Here is a 21,438-nt window from a genome sequence, read left to right as displayed (position 1 = left end):
GAATGCTAGTATGTTAATCAGCAAAGAAGCAATCCGGTTGTTTCTAGAAAGGATACGTCATTCCAGAATTAACTACATATAAGATATTCTGCATTCATGGGAGACATTGACCATCTGAAGTACCCCAGGGGAGGACTGTTGAGTGCTGAATTCTGGAAGCAAGTTCTGAAAAACCCTAATAGAGACAAGATAATATGTTTTTATGTATTCAGAAGGCCATCATAGAGACAAGGAAGCAGATTTATGTTTTTATGTCTGTAGAAACTTAAGCTAAGACAGTTTGTGGGAGCTACACAAAATTAGATTTGTATTCTGTATGAGAAGAAAAGCTCATTACAGCCAACAATGGTTAGACTTCAGAAGTGGTGACCTCTCTCTCTCAGAAATAATCAGAGGCTATGTGATCATCCTTACAAATTCAGTAGGCAAGTTCATCATTAAATAGAGGTTCATCATAATCTAAAGGGTTTTTTCCTAACTCAGAGTTCTCTGACATTGCATATTAATTACCTCATTTATCCTATAGCATCATTTTAGAACAAGAATAGTGCAGGTAGGAATTCTGTGGTAGGAGAATCAAACCAACAGGAAATAAGAATCTCACCTATTCATGTTTTTGTTTTTTGGTTTTTGTTTTTTGGGTTTTGTTTTTTTTTTTTCTGACAGAGAGAGGGAACACAAGCAGGGGGTGTGGGAGAGGGAGAAGTAGGCTTCCCGCAGAGCAGGGAGCCCGACACAGGGCTCGATCCCAGGACCCTGAGATCGAGACCTGAGCCGAAGGCAGACGCTTAACAACTGAGCCACCCCAGGCACCCCTAACCTATTCATGTTTTTGTTTATTCCATCAGTACTACCAAAAAAAGATTTTAAGGCATAATGACTCATGTTGTTGGAAGAGCTAGAATTAGAGCCCTAGTCTTGTGCCTTTGCTGTTAAAAATCAGTAAGTGAAACAGTCATGAAAGTTTTGAGACAGCTAGTGTCGTTTCTGTCTGATATTTGACTTACTACACATAGACAAAGATGCTTTTTTTCTTATTACTAAAATGAAGCAGAAAAATCTATTGCGCTTCCAGGAACAATCTAGAGTCGTTATTGTTATCACTGTTGTTAATGGTAGACTAATATAAACACAGATTCTTAACTAGAACAGACCTAATGCATCTCCATTTCCTAGTAGCAAAGATTGTCATGGAATTCTGAGTAAAAGATGTATAGTAATGAACTTTGTATAGAATCTTACTGTTTTAATCAGTTCCAACATATGCTGTCATTTTGGAAATCATTGTAGAGGAGGTAGATTTATGTTGTTAACACAGTGGGAGAAAACTTCACCGTTCACTCTGTCAGTAGCCTGGGATTCAAAAGAATTCCTCTCTCAGTTCCTTTTTGTGGAAATTGATTGTGAGTTAGCAGAAACCCTGGACATGTTAAAGCTTTCCAGAACAGCTAGATCTAAAAATTACACTGAGGGACACCTGGGTGGCTCATTTGGTTGAGAACCCAACTCTTGATTTTGGCTCAGGTCATGATCTCAGGGGTCCTGAGGGGTCAAATAAATCTTTGAAAAAAAAAAAAAAATATATATATATATATTACTCTGAAGCCTACATTTAAAGGGAGACAGGGAAGTACAAGAGAACATGATCAGGAGATGAAGATTGAACAGGCTGAGAGAACCACTCCTGGAAGGACCTTTCCTGATAGACTGCAATGTTTCTCTTATGTCAGGTATGTCCTTGAAATGAACAGCTTGGAACTCAGCTATTGCAGACTGATGTAATCAGTGAGTCATGTTTTGTTTTTTGTTTTTCTAGGTTAAAACATACCAGAATAGAGTATGTATTTATTATCGTTCAGAACCACTGTCTTACTATTGGATGCCATGGAGCATAATGAAAAAGTTTATTGCCTTTGGATTCAGCATTGACCTAGGTTCACTTACCATTTCTGCCACATATTAGCTATACAACTTTGAGCTAGTCATGTGTGGCTTTGAGCCGCAGCTTCCTACTCTCTTTAAAAAATAAATTAAAACTTTCAGGGTTGAGCATACAAAATCAGATAATTATGAAACTTTAAATTATTGAGCTCAATGCTTGGCGTAGTAACTCTTCAGTAAAAGCACCCAGACAAGTAGGAAAAATTTAAGAAGTCACAGTAAGTATACAAAAATCTAAATCCCCCCAGGTGTATCCTTTGCAATAATTTGTACTTGTGACCCAAAAAAGCACAAGCCCGTTGGAAGCCATTATCAAGTGAGGCAGGCAATTGGAAGCTGACAAGCACATGATTTACCCAGGCAACTAAAAACCAGGAGCTCACCAGCCTAGCTGGCTAGCTAGCTGAAAATGGAATTTAACCCTACAGGATGTTACTATTGACAAATTCATAAGCAAGATGGGAATATGGATTCTCTGTAACTGTGGATAATGTATTAAGCCCTTTTTACTTTTTTTTTGTCTACATATAATCTTTAAATTTTTAAATAAAAGTTATGTTAACTGAAAATCTAATTCAATAGTATTAGCATATATAGGATATTTTATTTTGGTTTATTCTCCACATCTATATAAATTTGAAGTACCAAAGGAAGGAAGTAAACAATATTGTTTACCAGAACATTTAGCATGGTAAGGAAGAAGGGACATTACATTTTATTCTAATGTACAAGTATATTAATTATATTTACATTATATTGATTGATCTAGGAGCTCTAAAGCGTCTTGAAGAGTTTTTACCATTCAGTTAAGGGAAAGAAAATATATACATCCACCTTCTCAACCTTTGCATTTTTCACTTTATTTTTAAACTCAACTTTATTTTAGCATTTACATATACTTTGCTCAGTAATTTGTATACCTAGCTGACGTGGTTGAAATAGGCTGGGTAGCTACCAGTATGCTTTTCTGCCTATAGATAATAACCTGATGGCTGAATGACATCTGCTGGACTCCTGATAGCACTTAAAATGGAGAGACTAGAAAGACCAAAGTAGAATCTAGCTGGTTTTATTTTTTTTAAAGATTTTTGTATTTATTTATTTTAGAGAGAGGGAATACACACACATGCATGCATGTGTACACGTGAGTGCGTGGGGGGGGGATGGGGGGGTGAGTGAGGGAAGGGGCAGAGGGAGAGGGAGAGAAGCAGACTCCCGGCTGAGCCTGGAATCTGATGCTGGCCAATCTGGCCAATCTCACAACCCAGAAATCACAATCTGAGCCGAAACCAAGAGCCAGGCGCTCAGTCAACTGAGCCATCCAGGTGCCCCCAAATCTAGCTAGTTTTAAAAATGCAAGACAAAGACTTAGAGTTTCAGCCTCTTACTTTGCAGCAGTATGTCTCACCCCAAGCTGACTTTCATGCCCAGATAAATAATGCTATATTTAAGTAACAGAGCAACATTAATATGATACAGTTAAGAGGATGGTTTCTAATAAAGCAAAGCTGAAGTATATAGGAGATTAGTGTTGAAACTCAAGAGACAAGTGCTATCTTAATGGCAGTCAAGTTTCTCTTTTGGTTTTAAGGAGTATCACTACAAATTAATCTAGATAAATATGGTGGCATTCTGTGACTTGATAATACTTTGTGTTTAACCATCTGTTTTTCTTAAAGGAACGATTTTTTATTTTTACTCAATGCCTTCTAAATACTTTTCTTTCTCCCCCCTCCCTCTTCTCTTCCTTCCCTCCTATCCTTTCCTTCCTTTCTACTTGTAGCTCCTCAGAGAAATTTTGAAATCGCCTTCAAGATGTTTGACTTGAATGGAGATGGAGAAGTAGACATGGAGGAGTTTGAACAGGCAAGTTATTCTGGAAAGTTCCTTTAAGTACATTAATATTTAATACATTTTCATGTATCTTGGAGTTATTTTGGTCTTGGTCATCATACTCAGATGCTATCCAGTTTTTGAAGTACCTAATGTGTCATTTAAAAAAATCGTCCTCACTTTTAACAAGTGGGTTTTATTTGTTTGTTTTTACTCTAAATGTAAGGAATTATTTGAGCATATGATTAAGATCAAAGTTCTTCTGATTCCCCAACATGAATTAGACTTTGACGCTGAGAGGAAAAATTATGGCTATTCAATCATGTGTTTAGTCAATGCTTATTAAACAGCTCCTTTGTGCCAGGTAGTTCCAGAATAGAAGGATGTTCTGAAAGGATTTCTGTAGGAGAAGGAAAAATGATGCCATGCCTTTGACTGTAGCAGGTCCAAGCCATAGATGTATACAGTTTCTGATGAATCCTAGGAAGAGACCACATTTCCATAAAACTTCTATCATTGGTGGGCCCTGATACCTCTTTAGATACAATGATTCTGATTGTCAGAATGGCTTCAAAACAAAACAAAAGATATATATGTGGATGTGTAAGAGAAAGCATTTTGTATTTAAAATAAGGAATGTAGCAAAAAGGAAATGGGAGAAAGTATGAGGTACAGTATATCTTTAAATAAATTCACAGAGACAAATATCTTTATTTTTATTTATTTATTTATTTTTAAAGATCTTATTTATTTATTTGAGACAGAGAGAATGAGATACAGAGAGCATGAGAGGGAGGAGAGTCAGAGGGAGAAGCAGACTCCCTGCCGAGCAGGGAGCCCGATGCGGGACTCGATCCCGGGACTCCAGGATCATGACCTGAGCCGAAGGCAGTCGCTTAACCGACTGAGCCACCCGGGCGCCCCCAGAGACAAATATTTTAAATACCTGGAGACATTTATTCAAATCTGCTTGCTGTGTCCATTGAATACCTTCACTTTTCCATAAGCCTGCACTTTACTGGTATTGCCCGGTAGCCTCAAATGATTATACAAAGAACTTACTTTGCTATTTTTTAAATTTTATTTTATTTGAAGAGGGGATAGGGCTAATTTTATTTTCATTTGGACTTTAGTTGAGAAACACAATTTACCCCCCCACACCCCCCTTTTTCTTTTTTTTTCTTGAGTTTTTATTTTAATTCCAGTTAGTTAACATACAATGTGATATTAGTTTCAGGTGTACAGTATAGTGATTCAAAACTTCCATGCATCACCCTGTGTTCATCACAAGTGCATCTTTAATCCACATATTCAACCCATCCCTGGATTTTATTTTATATAAAACTATTTAATTCTATTTTTATTGAGATATTATTGACATAGCATTGTATTAGTTTTAGGTGTAAAACATAATGATTTGATCTGTGTATATATTGCAAAGTGATTACCACAATAATTTTTTTTTTTTTTTTTTTAAGATTTTATTTATTTATTTGACGGAGAGATAGCAAAAGAGGGAACACAAGCAGGGGCAGAGGGAGAGGGAGAAGCAGGCTTCCCGCAGAGCAGAGAGCCCGATGCGGGGCTCAATCCCAGGACCCTGGGATCATGACCTGAGCCAAAGGCAGACGCTTAACCGACTGAGTCACCCAGGCGCCCCGTTACAATTTTTTTTTCTTGTGATGAGAATTTTTAAGATCTACTCTCTTAACTTTCAAATTTACAATACAAAACAGTGAATTATAATCACCATGCTGTACATTAATCCCCAGGACTTATTTATCTTATAACTGGAAGTTTATACCTTTAGACCACCTGCACCCATGGGGACCCCCCGCCTCTGTCAACCAACAATCTCTTCTCTGTGTCTATGAGTTTGGCCTTTTTTTTTTAAGATTATATATATATAAGTGAAATCATACAGTATTTGTCTGTCTTTGTCTGACTTATTTCATGTAGCATAATGCCCTCAAGGTCCATCCATGTTAATCACAAATGGCAGAATTAAAATTAGAGCAGAAATCAATGGATTAGAAACCAGAAACACAGTAGATCAGATCAACGAAACTAGAAGTTGGTTCTTGGAAAGAATTAATAAGATCGATAAACCACTGGCCAGACTTATCCAAAAGAAGAGAGAAAGGACCCAAATTAATAAAATTATGAATGAAAGGGGAGAGATCACGACTAACACCAAGGAAATAGAAACAATTATTAGAAATTATTATCAACAACTATGTGCCAATAAACTGAGCAATCTGGATGAAATGGAGGCCTTCCTGGAAACCTATAAGCTGCCAAGACTGAAACAGGAAGAAATTGACAACCTGAAGAGGCCAATAACCAGTAACGAGATTGAAGCAGTGATCAAAAACCTCCCAAAAAACAAGAGTCCAGGGCCTGATGGATTCCCTGGGGAATTCTACCAAACATTCAAAGAAGAAATAATACCTATTCTACTGAAGCTGTTTCAAAAAATAGAAACAGAAGGAAAACTTCCAAATTCATTCTATGAGGCCAGCATTACCTTAATCCCCAAACCAGGCAAAGACCCCATCAAAAAGGAGAATTTCAGACCGATATCCCTGATGAATATGGATTCCAAAATCCTCAACAAAATCCTAGCTAATAGGATCCAACAATACATTAAAAGGATCATCCACCACGACCAAGTGGGATTTATCTCCAGGATGCAAGGGTGGTTCAACATTCACAAATCAACCAATGTGATAGAACACAATAAGAGGAGGGAGAAGAACCGTATGGTCCTCTCAATTGATGCAGAAAAAGCATTTGACAAAATACAACATCCTTTCCTGATTAAAACTCTCCAGAGTATAGGGATAGAGGGAACATTCCTCAAGCTCATAAAATCCATCTATGAAAAACCCACAGCAAATATCATCCTCAATGGGGAAAAGCTGAGAGCCTTTCCCTTAAGATCAGGAACACGTCAAAGGTGCCCACTCTCACCACTGTTGTTCAACATAGTACTAGAAGTCCTAGCAACAGCAATCAGACAACAAAAAGAAATAAAAGGTATTCAAATTGGCAAAGAACAAGTCAAACCTCTCTTTTCGCAGACGACATGATACTTTATGTGGAAAACCCAAAAGACTCCACCCCCAAATTACTAGAACTCATCCAGCAATTCAGTAATGTGGCAGGATACAAAATCAATGCACAGAAATCAGTTGCTTTCTTATACACTAACAATGCAACTGTAGAAAGAGAAATTAAAGAAACGATTCCATTTACAATAGCACCAAAAACCGTAAGATACCTAGGAATAAACCTAACCAAAGAGGTAAAGGATCTATACTCTAGGAACTACAAAACACTCATGAAAGAAATTGAAGAAGACACAAAAAGATGGAAAAATATTCCATGCTCATGGATCGGAAGAATAAACATTGTTAAAATGTCTGTGCTACCCAGAGCAATCTATACCTTCAATGCCATCCCGATCAAAATTCCAATGACATTTTTCAAAGTGCTGGAACAAACAATCCTAAAATTTGTATGGAATCAGAAAAGACCCCGAATCGCCAAGGAGATGTTGAAAAAGAAAAACAAAGCTGAGGGCATCACATTGCCCAATTTCAAGCTATATTACAAATCAGTGATCACCAAGACAGCATGGTACTGGCACAAAAACAGACATACAGACCAATGGAACAGAAGAGAGAACCCAGATATGAACCCTCAACTCTATGGTCAAAGAATCTTTGACAAAGCAGGAAAAAACATGCAATGGAAAAAAGACAGTCTCTTCAATAAATGGTGCTGGGAAAATTGGACAGCCACATGCAGAAGAATGAAACTTGACCATTCTCTAACACCATTCACAAAGATAAACTCAAAGTGGATGAAAGACCTCAATGTGAGACAGGAATCCATCAAAATCCTAGAGGAGAACATAGGCAGTAACCCCTTTGACATTGGCCACAGCAACTTCTTTCAAGATAATCTCCAAAAGCTAGTGAAACAAAAGCAAAAATGAACTTTTGGGACTTCATCAAGATAAAAAGCTTCTGCACAGCAAAGGAAACAGTCAACAAAACAAAGAGGCAACCCATAGAATGGGAGAAGATATTTGCAAATGACACTACAGACACAGGGCTGGTATCCAAAATCTATAAAGAACTTCTCAAACTCAACACCCAAAAAACAAATAATCAAGTCAAAAAGTGGGCAGAAGAGATGAACAGACACTTCTCTGTAGAAGACATACAAATGGCTAACAGACACATGAAAAAATGTTCATCATCATTAGCCATCAGGGAAATGCAAATCAAAACCACACTGAGATACCACCTTACACCAGTTAGAATGGCAAAAATGGACAGGGAAAGAAACAACAAATGTTGGAGAGGTTGTGGAGAAAGGGGAACCCTCTTACACTGTTGGTGGGAATGCAAGTTGGTACAGCCACTTCGGAAAACAGTGTGGAGGTTCCTCAAAAATTTAAAAATAGAGCTACCCTATGACCCAGCAATTGCACTACTGGGTATTTACCCCAAAGACACAGATGTAGTGAAAAGAAGGACCATATACACCCCAGTGTTCATAGCAGCAATGTCCACAATAGCCAAACTGTGGAAAGAGCCGAGATGCCCTTCAACAGATGAATGGATAAAGAAGATGTGGTCCATATATACAATGGAATATTACTCAGCCATCAGAAAAGATGAATACCCAACTTTTACATCAACATGGATGGGACTGGAGGAAATTATGCTAAGTGAAATAAGTCAAGCAGAGAAAGTCAATTATCATATGGTTTCACCTATTTGTGGAACATAACATGGAGGACATTAGGAGAAGGAAGGGAAAAATGGGTGGGGGGAATTGGAGGGAGAGATGAACCATGAGAGACTATGGACCTGAGAAACAAACAGGGTTTTAGAGGGGAGGGGGGAGGGGGGATTGGTTAGCCTGGTGATGGGTATTAAGGAGGGCACGTACTACATGGAGCACTAGGTGTTATACAAAAACAATGGATCGTGGATCACTACCTCAAAACTAATGATGTATTGTATGGTGACTAACATAACATAATAAAATTAAAAACTACAAAAATGTATATATAATTAAAAAAAATTTAATTTAATTTATTTATTTATTTATTTGAGAGTGAGAGAAAGAGAGAACACAAGCAGGGGGAGCAACGGGCAGAGGGAGCAACAGATTCCCTGCTAAGCAAGGAGCCCAATGTGGGACTCGATCCCAGGACCCTGAGGTCATGACCTGAGCCAAAGGCAGACGCTTAACCGACTGAGCCACCCAGGCATCCCCTTCTGATTCCTTCTGATTAAAAGTCTGGCTATTTAAATCATTGTTGTCCTATTTATATGTTATTTTCTCTCTCTGCTTTCCAGATTTTCTCTTTATAATTGGTTTCTAGAAATTTGATTACAACGTGCCTCAGTGTGGTTTTCTTTGTATTTATTCTTCTTGGTATTTGATGAGCTAATTGTATATATAAATTTATGATTTTTATCAAATTTGAGAAGTTTCTGGCCATTATGTCTTTTTTTTTTTAAGATTTTTTATTTATTTGATAGAGAGAGACACAGCGAGAGAGGGAACACAAGCAGAGGGGAGTGGGAGAGGGAGAAGCAGGCTTCCCACTGAGCAGGGAGCCCAATGCAGGGCTTGATCCCAGGACCCTGGGATCATGACCAGAGCCAAAGGCAGACGCTTAATGACTGAGCCACCCAGGCGCCTCCTGGCCATTATGTCTTAACATTTTTTTTTTCTTAAGATTTTGTTTATTTTTTGACAGAGAGAGATAGGGAGAGATGAAACACAATCAGGGGGAGTGGGAGAGGGAGAAGCAGGTTTCCCGCTGAGCAGGGAGCCCGATGTGGGGCTCAATCCCAGGACCCTGGGATCATGACCTGAGCCGAAGGCAGACGCTTAATGACTGAGCCACCCAGGCACCCCATGTCTTCACATTTTTTTTTTGGCTCCATTCTCTCTTACCTCTCTCTGACACTCTAGTAACACAAATGTTAAGACCATATGTGATATTGCATCACAAATCTCTAAAGCTCTATTTTTTTTTTCAATCTCTTTTCCTCTCTGCTGTTCAAGTTATGTAGTTTTTATTGATTTATCCTCATATTCACGGACTTTTTCTTTGGTCAATTCTGCTATTAAGCTAATCTAGTAAATTTTTATTTCAGATATTGCATTTTTCAGTTCTTGAACATCCATTTCATTTTTTATATAGTTTTCTTTCTCATCTGAAATACCCTATCTTTTCCTTATTCACAAGTATATATTATACTCTTGAACATTATTATTTAACTGTTTTAAAATTCTTGTCTATTAATTTCCAGTATCTAGGTCATCTTGGGATTGATCTCCATTAATTGCCTTTTTCTCTTGAGGATGAGCCAAGTTTTCCCATTTCTTCATATGTTAAGTAATTTTGGATTTTTGTCTAGATATTATAAATGACATGTTATTGACTTTAGATCTTGTTATATTCATCTGAAGAGTATTAGCATTTTGTTTTAGCAGGCAATTAGCTCAAGTGGATTTGGCTAGAGTTTATATATGGAATGTGGGGCTCCCCCTCTTTGGCTTTCTTCTTTTCAGGATTTCCTCCTCGCTTTCCAGTGGTTGTAGTTGCTCCAAATTCTGTCCTTACAGTTTTTCAAGCCAGAGAAACTGAGAGCACCAACCCGTCTGATGCAGACTGGGGACTTCCTTCACCTCTGAGAAGCCAAATAGCCATACTCCTAGTACAGATACTAAACTCTAGATTTGAATTTAGAGCAGATGGGTCCTGGAGGCACCTGGGTAGCTCAGCTGGTTAAGCATCTGACTTCAGCTCAGGTCATGATCTTGGAATCCTGGGATTGAGCCCCGCATAGGTCTCCCTGCTCAGCGGGGAGCCTGCTGTCCCTCTGCCCCTCCCCTCTGCTTACACCTTCATTCTCTCCCTCTCAAGTGAATAGAGCAGATGGGTCTTATTTCTATCTTTGATGTTGACATGCAAAATGACTTGGGGCAGTCACTTCACCATTCCATTCACTTGTTAGAGAAGGGAGCGCTATTTCATCTAATATGATCCCTTGATAACTGACTGCCTTAAACTGATACAACTTCTAATATTGATCACAAGGAATCTTGATGTAAAAACTCTTTTAGACCAAAAGCAAAAAAATAATTGTAAGGTAGCTCATGCGCAAATGGCTCTCTTTATTCTTGGGAAATATAAGAATTTATTAAGTTGAAAGTGCTCTAGGCTGGGGCACCTGGGTGGCTCAGTCGTTAAGCGTCTGCCTTCAGCTCAGGTCATGATCCCAGGGTCCTGGGATGGAGCCCCGCATCGGGCTCCCTGCTCCGCCGGAAGCCTGCTTCTCCCTCTCCCACTCCCCATGCTTATGTTCCTTCTCTCGCCATGTCTGTCTCTCTGTCAAGTAAATAAATAAAATCTTAAAAAAAAAAAAAGTGCTCTAGGCTTCCAAACATTCAAACTTTGCGCTTACTTCCCAGGTAAACAGGTATTTTCTTGACAGTGTATTCATCAAGCTTATAAAAAAAGTTAAACAGAAGCAGGAAGAGGACCTCACATATTTCAAAGTTAATGTTGCATGAAGCAAACTAATAGCTAATATTACTCTTTGATTCATCTTTTTCTAAAATCACTTTGATCATGCATAAACACATATTACTAAAAGGCATTATTAATCTACTCTTAATACTCTGAGTTTTCTCTGACCTTGCTTTCACACAGATTCTTTCTCTAACCCATTTCCTTCCAGATCAAAGCAAAAGATCATAACAAAAGATAGTTTAAAAAAAAAAACCCTCGTAACTGTTTGGGCTCTGTTCGCTCAATGCCATGACAGAAATGTTTTTTTTTTAGTATGAAAGTATGAGAAATAACTCATTTACGAGACAGAAGAAGAAGAATGAAATTTTATTTCAGAGATCATGTTTTACATTTCTTTTGACTTCCTCCACAGCATATAGCATATAGTAAGCATTCACATGACTAGTTGATGTCTTGATTGATTCTCATGTTATGCCCTTAACAAATTATCTAAATAAAAATATTTAAAAAAATATTGGGGTGTCTGGGTGGCTCATCAGTTAAGCGTCTGCCTCTGGCTAGGGTCGTAATCCCGGGTCTCAGGATCAAGCCCCGTGTCAGGCTCCCGGCTCAGCAGGGAGCCTACTTCTCCCTCAACCTCTGCCTCCTCCCCACTCACGCAAGTGCTCTCTCTCTTTCTCTCAAATAAATAAATAAAATCTTAAAAAAAAAGAAAAAAATTTTCCAGCTGAGAAATTCTGAGAAAACATTTTCTCACACATACACACATACACAAAATCTAGTGATATGTGCTTTTTTTTTAAAGTTTTTAAAGAATGCTTATTATAGGGGCAGCTAGGTGGCTCAGTTGGTTAAGCAGCTGCCTTTGGCTCAGGTCATGATCCCAGGGTCCTGGGATCGAACCCCATGTCGGGAATCCCTGCTCAGTGGGGAGCCTGCTTCTCCCTCTCCCTCTGCTGCTCCCCCTGCTTGTGCTCTCTCTCTCTCTGTCAAATAAATAAATAAAATCTTTAAAAAAAAGAATGCTTATTATAAATAGTAGTTTATATATAAATGGTTAGTATTTAGACTATGCATTTAATCACTAATGAAGAAGATATAGCATTAGTTAGTTAATTTTCCCTAAACTCTTTTTCCCAGTCACTTACACACACACATTCCCAGCACCACACTCTTGAAGCTAACACACAGTTTCCACCATAGGAAGGATATAAGCTGCAATATTTATAGCTACAGGCAAAATTTAAATCATGGCAGGTTCTCAATACTGGTTCACTGCTATTGGAAATTCTTCAGTACTCACAATGAAGCAGATAAAATGAATTGTGTATTACCTTCAAAACAACAACAAAAAATGTTCTGATTATCCTGTATTCAATTTAAAGTCTAAAAATCTTCAACCTAAAGAATTAAAAAATCCGGAGCACCTGGATGGCTCAGTCGTTAAGCCTCTGCCTTCGGCTCAAGTCGTGATCCCAGGGTCCTGGGATCGTGCCCTGCATCGGGCTCCCTGCTCTGCGGGAAGCCTGCTTCTCCCTCTCCCACCCCGCTGCTTGTGTTCCTTCTCTCACTGTGTCTCTCTCTGTCAAATAAATAAATAAAATCTTAAAAAAAAAAAAAGAATAAAAAAATTCATTGTATCCCTGTCTTTCAAATCTCTATGTGCATAAGAAACAAATGTCAACTAATCTTATTACCATGAAAAAACATGAACCCCGAAGAAATTATAGCAAAACCATGTATGATACCAACCTAGAGTTACAAGGAGATTCAAAAATAATATACTCTGTGACTTTTCTAGTGAGACAAGTAAGGCCCAAAGAGTTTCAATGACCTGCATAAATTCTTCTCTTACAAATTCTTTCTCAGAAAAACAGAATCAGACCTCACGTCTCCTGACTCCTTGTCTCCTGTCTTTCCATTGTACAGCCACAGACTTAAATCTTCTTTATGGTCACAGATAAGAAATAAAATACATGAGACATTTAACTAAAGTAAACCTGTTGTTACAATTCTTATGTTTTTAAGTGTTAATGCTTTTCTAATTTGGCAATTTAAAAAGCATTACCCACAAAGCTATCTGTATTGTTTATTTATATAGCACACCTTTATTATTTATCTTTACATATCCCAATTTTAATTATTCTGAATGGTTGCTTTTTAGGCTTTTTAGAGGTAGAAAAGAATGCAGGAACTAGTAAAGGACAAAAAAAAGCTATAACAATCATAGACTTCAAAAAGCTCATTTATATAGTTAGGCCATAGTTGCTGGTTCCAAAACTTATCCTTTCTCAAAAGGCTCATTTAAAACTTCTCAGAGGGGGTGCCTGGGTGGCTCAGTCGGTTAAGAGTCTGATTGTTTTGCCTGAGGTCATGAGCTCATGGGTCGTGAGATCAAGCCCTGTGTGGGGCTCTGCACTCAGGGGGCAGTCAGCTTTAATTTCTCTCTCCCTCTGCTTCTCCCCCGACTTGTATGCATGCTTGCTCACTCTCTCTCTCTCAAATAAATAAATCTTTTACAAAAATAAAAATAAAAATAAAAATAAAACGTCTCAAGGATTAAGCTAATTTCCCAACTTTTCTTGGGGAATTATTTCATACCAACTTTGTATTTTAATTTATCATTCTAATAAATGTGTTCTCTCTCTTAGATGTCAGTATTTGCCTACAGCTATGCTTCCTCTTGTCATAACTATAGAGTCAGTAGTTAGAAGTATGAAGTTTTTAAGTTTCCTGAGATATGGAATGTATTAATGTGAGGTTGATGATTATTTTAGTGTTTTGTGAGAGGTTTTGAGCCTCAAAAACAAATGCATGCTCTTTTCTGAAGAGGGATTTTTTAAGAGCATCTCAATTATAAAGGTGTCAAGTGTCTGTGTTAAAATCCTGGGTCTGCTACTTGCTAGCTACTTGACCTTGAACAAGTTATTAAACACTATGTGCCTCAAATTCCTCATCTATAAAATGAGGCCAATCATAAGACTTAATAGGATTGTGAACATTAAAAGAAAATTGTAGCACAGTGTAGGCAAATAATAAATAATCAAGTAGTTATCGTTCTTACTTTTTTATACTTCTGTACTTTGTAATGTTTTTCTGGATGGGGGTTTGCTTCTCTTTTAGGTTCAGAGCATCATTCGCTCCCAAACCAGTATGGGTATGCGTCACAGAGATCGTCCTACTACTGGTAACACCCTCAAGTCTGGCTTGTGTTCGGCCCTCACAACTTACTTCTTTGGAGCTGATCTTAAGGGGAAGCTGACAATCAAAAACTTCCTTGAATTTCAGCGTAAACTTCAGCATGATGTTCTGAAACTAGAGGTAGGTATTCCTTGGACTTCAGGGGAACAGGGCACTGCCGGTCACATAAGCACATAGAGCCACTGGATGGGGAGGGCCTGCACTGTAGACATTCTTTCAGTCTATCTCCAACTGTGAGAACTGATTGGTTTGAACCTGACGGCAGATAAGAAATATTATGTTCTGCGAAGGTGTTTGGAGTAAGGTGGTTCTGGGACTGAAAACTAAAAAAGCCTAAATTGAAAATCTTAGTTGTCTTTGGATACTCAGCTTGAGGAAAAAGAAATTCAGGGGTCAGAGCAGTTCCCAATCTGAGCATGTATCGCCAATTTTATGTTTATTTTGTAGAAGGCACCAGGAGGTGGAGATGAGGGGGGATAATAAGTAGATCTTTCGTTGAAAGCTTACAAAGGTAAAAAGAACTGGAAACACAAAAATGTCAGAATAAAAATATACGTGCTCAGAGTTGCAAAAATGTCATACTGTGTTGGAAGATTTACTTTTCCACTTACAGCTTAGAGACCATCATGCCAATCACTTCCTGGACACAATACTGTAAGAGCATTACCTTTCTCTATGTATATATTTAGTGAATTAAGTGTATTTTGGGTTAATTGGCTACTAAGGCTATTCAATTAAAAACATTCATTAAATGCCTCCTAATGCACTTTTTTTCCTGGAAAAAATGAAATCTGATCTTCAGGTTTTTAAAAATTCCCCTACATTGGTGTTTCTCAACTTCTTTTTTTAAAAAACATATTTGATATTATTTAAAATTTGAAAACATTAAATTACTATGACAAAAAACACATTAAAGTATTGGAGAAAAGCACTGCTTTGTTTTTAAACTATGTACATTACCTCTTTATCTGCTTTTCCATTTTTCTCCAAGATTCTGATAAGCTACTCCCACCTCTTCCACCCACTTAACTCAACTGAGACAGTTTGAAAAATCACAACTGAATTCTCATTATTGATAAGAACACCATTGAATGTTCATACTCTAGGAAAGAAGTATGGATAATATACTAAAAATCAGGTCAAACTTTGAAATGTGCTTTTGTACTTGTTTTCTGAAAATGGTCTAATTGATATCCAAAGAATTTACATTAAAAAAAAAACAAATTAATGGAGCTCCACAATTCAGCCTTCTTGAGGGCAGTTCTTGGCCCCTATAATAAATGGTAAGTGCTGTGTATATGTGTGTGTATGTATATGCATATGTGTATACACACACACACATATGGCATGGGAAGCAAAACTTTACCCTCCTAGAGTCTCTGGCTGGGGCTGAGAATCAAATTGACATAAGACAGATGAACAGGAGAAAAGCATATAGATTTTTAACATACATGGGAACCCCCATAGGAAAATGAAAACCCAAAGAAATGGTTAGGCTTACTAGACTTTATATACTAAGTTGAACAATGACAGGCAACTTATCTTTATGAAGTTTGCATTATTATCACCAGAGAAGGAGAGTCAAAGTAGAGAGTAATCTATACAAAAATCTTATCTTCCTTTAGTCTCCCCATGTATTTCAGTTACTTTTCCACAACTGCCTGTCTTCATTTCTTTCCTGCTGGTATAGGAAGGACATCTTTCACATCGGAGTTTTATTTCCTGCTTTCAGGAGTCTAATAACTTTTGTGTAAGAGTTGGTATGTACTGGGATTCTAGACATATGCCTTGGTCCCCAGTATGCATAACTGGAATGGTCTTTTTTGGAAACTTTATAACATAATTTGGGAATGTAAATTACTTAGCTTATTAATTATATAATTACAATTTAACACAGAGTATAGATCCACAAAATGCAGTTGGAGAATAAAGGGAATGGTACTTTTAACAAACTTTAAACAACAATATACAGTCATCTAGAGCATGGGACAGGTGCTAGCCTGACTCTCATTCGTGGACACTCAAGTGGGAGTCTCAAGAGACACAGCATGAGGGGCACCTGGGTGGCTCAGTCGGTTGAGCGTCTGCCTTCAGCTCGGGTTGTAATCCCAGGGTCCTGCAAACCCCATGTCTGGCTCCCTGCTCAGCAGGGAGCCTGCTTCTCCCTCTCCCTCTTCCCCTGCTTGTGCTCTCTCTCTCTGTCAAATAAATAAATAAAATCCTTAAAAAAAAAGAGAGACAGCATGGGACTTTTTTGTCTTTCACTCTGAGATGCTATAGAGCAGAAAGCCCCCCAACATTGCCAGTGAGGTAGATTGTCAATGAGGTAGATTGTCAATGAGGTAGAATATTATAAAGTAGATTAGGGATTTCATACATGGGTACCAGCACAGAGCCTATGCTCAAGTGCAGGGAAACAAAGATCTAAGAGACAGTTGTATCTAAGATATTTATTGTGGAAAACTTGTATTTTGACATTGGCTTAGGATCATCTGTAGGCTGTGGTCCAAGACTACCAAGACTATTCCTGTTTGCCATTCAGCAATTCCTCATGTAAGGGAATCAGTAGACTCTTTTGTGAAAGAGCCCAGCCTAACATGTAATACATATTCTATAAATGTGTATTAATCCTGAATCCATTCTTTCCATGTGATGGTACAAGTCTAGTGAATAAGTGCCTCCTTATCAATAACCCCCATATTTAAAGTTTCACGAATCAATACTTTGTCTTTCCAATTAGATTTGTAATTCTTTGAGGAGGTGTGAATAGAAGAAAGAACATACCTTTGGTGCTTTCATAATGAGACCTGAGTTAAAATTTTGTTTCCACCACTTACTGGCTATGTGACATTTGAGTTATTTACTCTCTTAGAGCCTAGCTCCACATTTGTAAAACAGGGCAATGGTTAAGTGAGATCATGTTCCTTATGGACTGGATTATGTTCCCCCAGAATTTTTTATTTTGAAGCCCTTACCCCCAGTACCTCAGTATCTGACTGTATTTGGAAATAGAATCCTTAAAGAGGTGATGGAGTTAAAATGAGGCCATTAGAGTGGGCCCTAATCCAGTTCTACCAGTGTCCTTGCACTAAAAGGAAATTTAGACACACAGAGACCAGGGGTGCCCATGCACAGAGGGACAACCATGTGAAGAGACAGCAAGAGGGTAGCCAACTGCAAGGCAAGGAGAGAAGCCTCAGAGGAAACCTGCTCTGCCTATACCTTGATCTTAGACTTGCAGCCTCCAGATCTGTGAAAAAATAAATTTCTGTTGTTTGTCAGCCAGCTGGTGGTATTTTGTTATGGCAGCCCTAGCAAACTAATACAGTGATATGCCTGATGCCACATGACCTATACTATACCTTTAATAAGTATTCTTTTTATCTTCTCTGTATGTCCTCTGTCACTTAGTATGGCAGTTGTCATATATTACGCACTTAAACAGGTCATCTCAAATGAATGAAAGGCCCTTTGTTAAAATACTTTTTTTTTTTTAAAGATTTTATTTATTTATTTGACAGAGAGAGACACATGGAGAGAGGGAACACAAGCAGGCGGAGTGGGAGAGGGAGAAGCAGACTCCCCGCTGAGCAGGGAGCCTGATGTGGGGCTTAATTGCAGGACCCTGGGATCATGACCTGAGCCGAAGGCAGACGCTTAACCGACTGAGCCACCCAGGTGCCCCTGAAATACTTTTTTGATAAAACTTCTGGAAAACAGAAGCAAATTTTTGTTTTTATGAAACACTTTTGATTTCACTTTTCAAAGCCTGGGTAATTTCTCCCTTCACTGAATATGAAACACAATCTCATAATCGTAGCCACGAGGAAAATGGAAATGATTAATAGTATCTTAACTTTCATAGGGGTTTTTATAATTCCATCATTCTGTGTACCTCTTACTAGTTTTATTTCATAACTTATTTACTTTAAAATTTCAGAACAAGGAGGTTTATTATTCCATTTAGTTATTTTTTTAAAGATTATTTATTTTAGGGGAGCAGCAGCAGAGGAAGAGGGAGAGAGAGTCTTAAACAGACTCCACGCTGAGCACAGAGCCTGACTCAGGGCCTGATCCCACAACCTGAGCCGAAACCAAGAGTTGGACGCTCAGTGGACTAGGCCACCCAAGCACCTCTCCATTTAGTTATTTCTGTCTTTTTCTCACTACAGTAGCTTTGAGAGTGAAGAGAACACTGTCAAATTTAATTTCCATCAGGATCAGGGAAGAGGGGAAAAGAAAATCCATAAACATTTATTGACAGCCTACTATGAGCCAAGCACCTTACAAATATTACATGCCTTTATTTTAAATCTTGCCAACCCTATTATATTTAGTGGTATTATGCCCATGTTTCAGAAGTGGAAACTGAAACTCAAAAAGATAAAAGTCACAGAGCTATCAAATGGTAAGAGCGAGAATTCAAACTCAGTCTTTCAGACTAAACTATCTTCTATTCTTTATCTGATTATTATTAGTTTTAGTCTAAGATGAGGGTTTTTGCCTGACTTATTTGGAACTGTAAAGAAAAAGAAAATGTTCTGAATTTTAGCAACAGAAAAAGACCAAATTCCTTGAATATCTCGTCTACCTGCTTTAGCACCATCTTTTCCTAGTTCTTTTACCCCTCAGATTGAGTCTTATGACTGAGAAGAAATACACTGTTCTTTTGTGTTTATAAGATATTACCTAAACTAGTCGTTTAATATCTTTTTATTACAATCATTAGCTTGTGAGATTTTTATAAATGTTTTAATGCTTTTAATTCTGGTTATTTTATTCTATCCTTATTTCTCTATCTGGAAACTCAAAAAAACATGGGTTTGAAGGAATGACTTAAGGATACACGGTTGGTTTTTCAAAAAAATCTCTTTTGAAGTTATTAAAAATTCCATCTAAGGCTACAAAGAACTATTGAGTTGAGTTCCTTAGAGACGGATGCCAAGTCTAATTCCAATTAATATATTCATTGATTTCTTGAGGACTACAGTAAGTAGGATGTCAGTCAAAAATGAAAGGTAATAGAAAACTCTTTGAAAGAGTATAATTAATTTTAATTTGGGGGGAGGGGAAAAAGGAGCTGTCATGTCATCAAAGAAAAGCAGAAACTAATTTATACAAGAACGAAGAAGCCAACTCCAGAATATACAAGAAAACTGAAAGAGCATCATCTAATGAAATTCCAATCTGTAGCATGACCTCTTTTTTTTTTCCTAGGTTTTGGGGTTCACGTACTTATTGCATAACTGATCAGATTATTGCATTTTAAGAAGGCATGAGTACCAATTATCTGAAGGCAAACTGGATATAGTTCAAAGGATAACAGTGAGGGGCATCTGGGTGCTCAGTTGGTTAAGTGTTGGACTCTTGGTTTGAGCTCAGGTCATGATCTCATGGGTCTTGACATTGAGTCTTGCATCCGGCTCCCAGTTCAGCGGGGAGTCTGCTTGAGACTCTCTGCCTCTGCCCCCCGCCCCACTCACATGCACACATATAAGCGCTCTCACGCGCTGTCTCTAAAAGAGAAATTTTTTTTTTTTAATTTTAAAAAGGCTAACAGTGACTGTCTTATATTCCCAGTCTTCAAGAAAAAAAATATTGAAGTTAAAAGATCTGTTCAGTCAGGAAGAAAGATAAAAGGGAGACATAAAGAACGAAGCTAATTATTTTCATTTGTCAATAAAAGTAGAGCAAAAAAGAGAAGGTTAATTTAAATTAAATATTGAGGAACTTAAAAAAAAATTATACCTAGAACTACATGATTAAAAATGCCTAAGGAAATTCCAGATCACTTACTTTATATCATCAAGCTGACGTCTTTGTAGTCATCTCTCTAAAGTGCTAAAGTAGAATTAAATCTGTCTTGCTCCAATGCGGAGGACCATATTAAGAGACAAACCTCAGCTCTTTTCCTGGCCAAAAGATTTGGAGTAGGAGACCAGAAGGCAAGAAAGCTTTCAATCAAGCACTTTCTGGAACTAGAACACCCTTGGCAGAGCAGATTGCTTTTTATCCGAATACAAGTTTTGTTTTGTGTTCTTTGTGTTCTTTCTTCTTATGTAAACTCAAAGATGAAAATTGACTCTTGATTTAATTAAATCTAAGAAATTAAATGAGATATGTTCAATAGGGTTTCTTTTAATATTATTATTCAGCTTTTGCTAATACAAAGCAGAATGTGAATAATAATAAATCTATAGTTTCTTATTTCATCCTTAGATGTTTTCAGCTTGATTTTCCAAAAATCATTAAACGGGTTATTAAACAGTACTAGTCTCTTGTAGGTATTTATAACTTAAGGAGCCAAGAATATGTTTAAAGGTAAAAAGTAAAAACCTATTAAAGTAACAATCTCCACTATAGAAATATTTGGTTGTAATAATAAAATTATTTTACTAGTTCATTTTTTCCAAAAAATTTAAAGTACTTAGCCAACATGAATTCCTTCACCTTATAAAATTCTGAGGAGAAAAAGCCATAGCAAGCGTTATTTTCTCAGATGTTTAAAAAAATGAGGATCTATTACTTTAGCCATATAAAATATTTTTATTTCTTCTTTCAAGTTATTTATTTTTATCCCCTTTCTTATTTCTTAAATCCAGGCATTTGTTTCTTTTATAAAAATAACAAGTTGGGGTGCCTGGGTGACTCATTTGGTTAAGCATCTGACTCTTGATTTCTGCTCAGTTCATGATCTCAGGGACATTGGTTGGAGCCCTGCTTCAGGCTCCATGCTCAGCAGTAAGTCTTCTTGTCCCTCCCCCTCCTCCCCTCCCGTTATGCAAGAGCGTGCGCACGTGCTCTCTCTCTCTCTCAAATAAATAAATAAATAAAATCTTTAAAAAAAATTGGCTTAGTACCATGATCCATCCAACTTACTAGTCTTTCTT

At 37.6% G+C, this 21,438-nt stretch overlaps 1 protein-coding gene across 6 annotated transcripts in view; it reads left to right on the top strand.

Annotated features, from left to right (window-relative positions):
* MICU1 (mitochondrial calcium uptake 1) overlaps nucleotides 1-21,438 on the top strand; it is a 229,590-nt gene that overhangs the window by 138,257 nt on the left and 69,895 nt on the right. For all 6 annotated transcript variants that reach the window (XM_035021375.1, XM_035021351.1, XM_035021361.1 and 3 more), the window contains 2 exons: nucleotides 3,725-3,807; nucleotides 14,471-14,668. In XM_035021375.1, coding sequence (XP_034877266.1) covers nucleotides 3,725-3,807; nucleotides 14,471-14,668 — 281 coding nt within the window. The remainder of the gene's footprint in view (nucleotides 1-3,724; nucleotides 3,808-14,470; nucleotides 14,669-21,438) is intronic.

The sequence above is a fragment of the Mirounga leonina genome, unplaced genomic scaffold, assembly GCF_011800145.1.
Source record: "Mirounga leonina isolate KUSES-001 unplaced genomic scaffold, KU_Mleo_1.0 Mir_114, whole genome shotgun sequence".
In the NCBI taxonomy this organism is placed as follows: domain Eukaryota; kingdom Metazoa; phylum Chordata; class Mammalia; order Carnivora; family Phocidae; genus Mirounga; species Mirounga leonina.
Note: the sequence above shows the minus strand (reverse complement) of the source record. Positions and strands in the feature narration are given on the sequence as shown.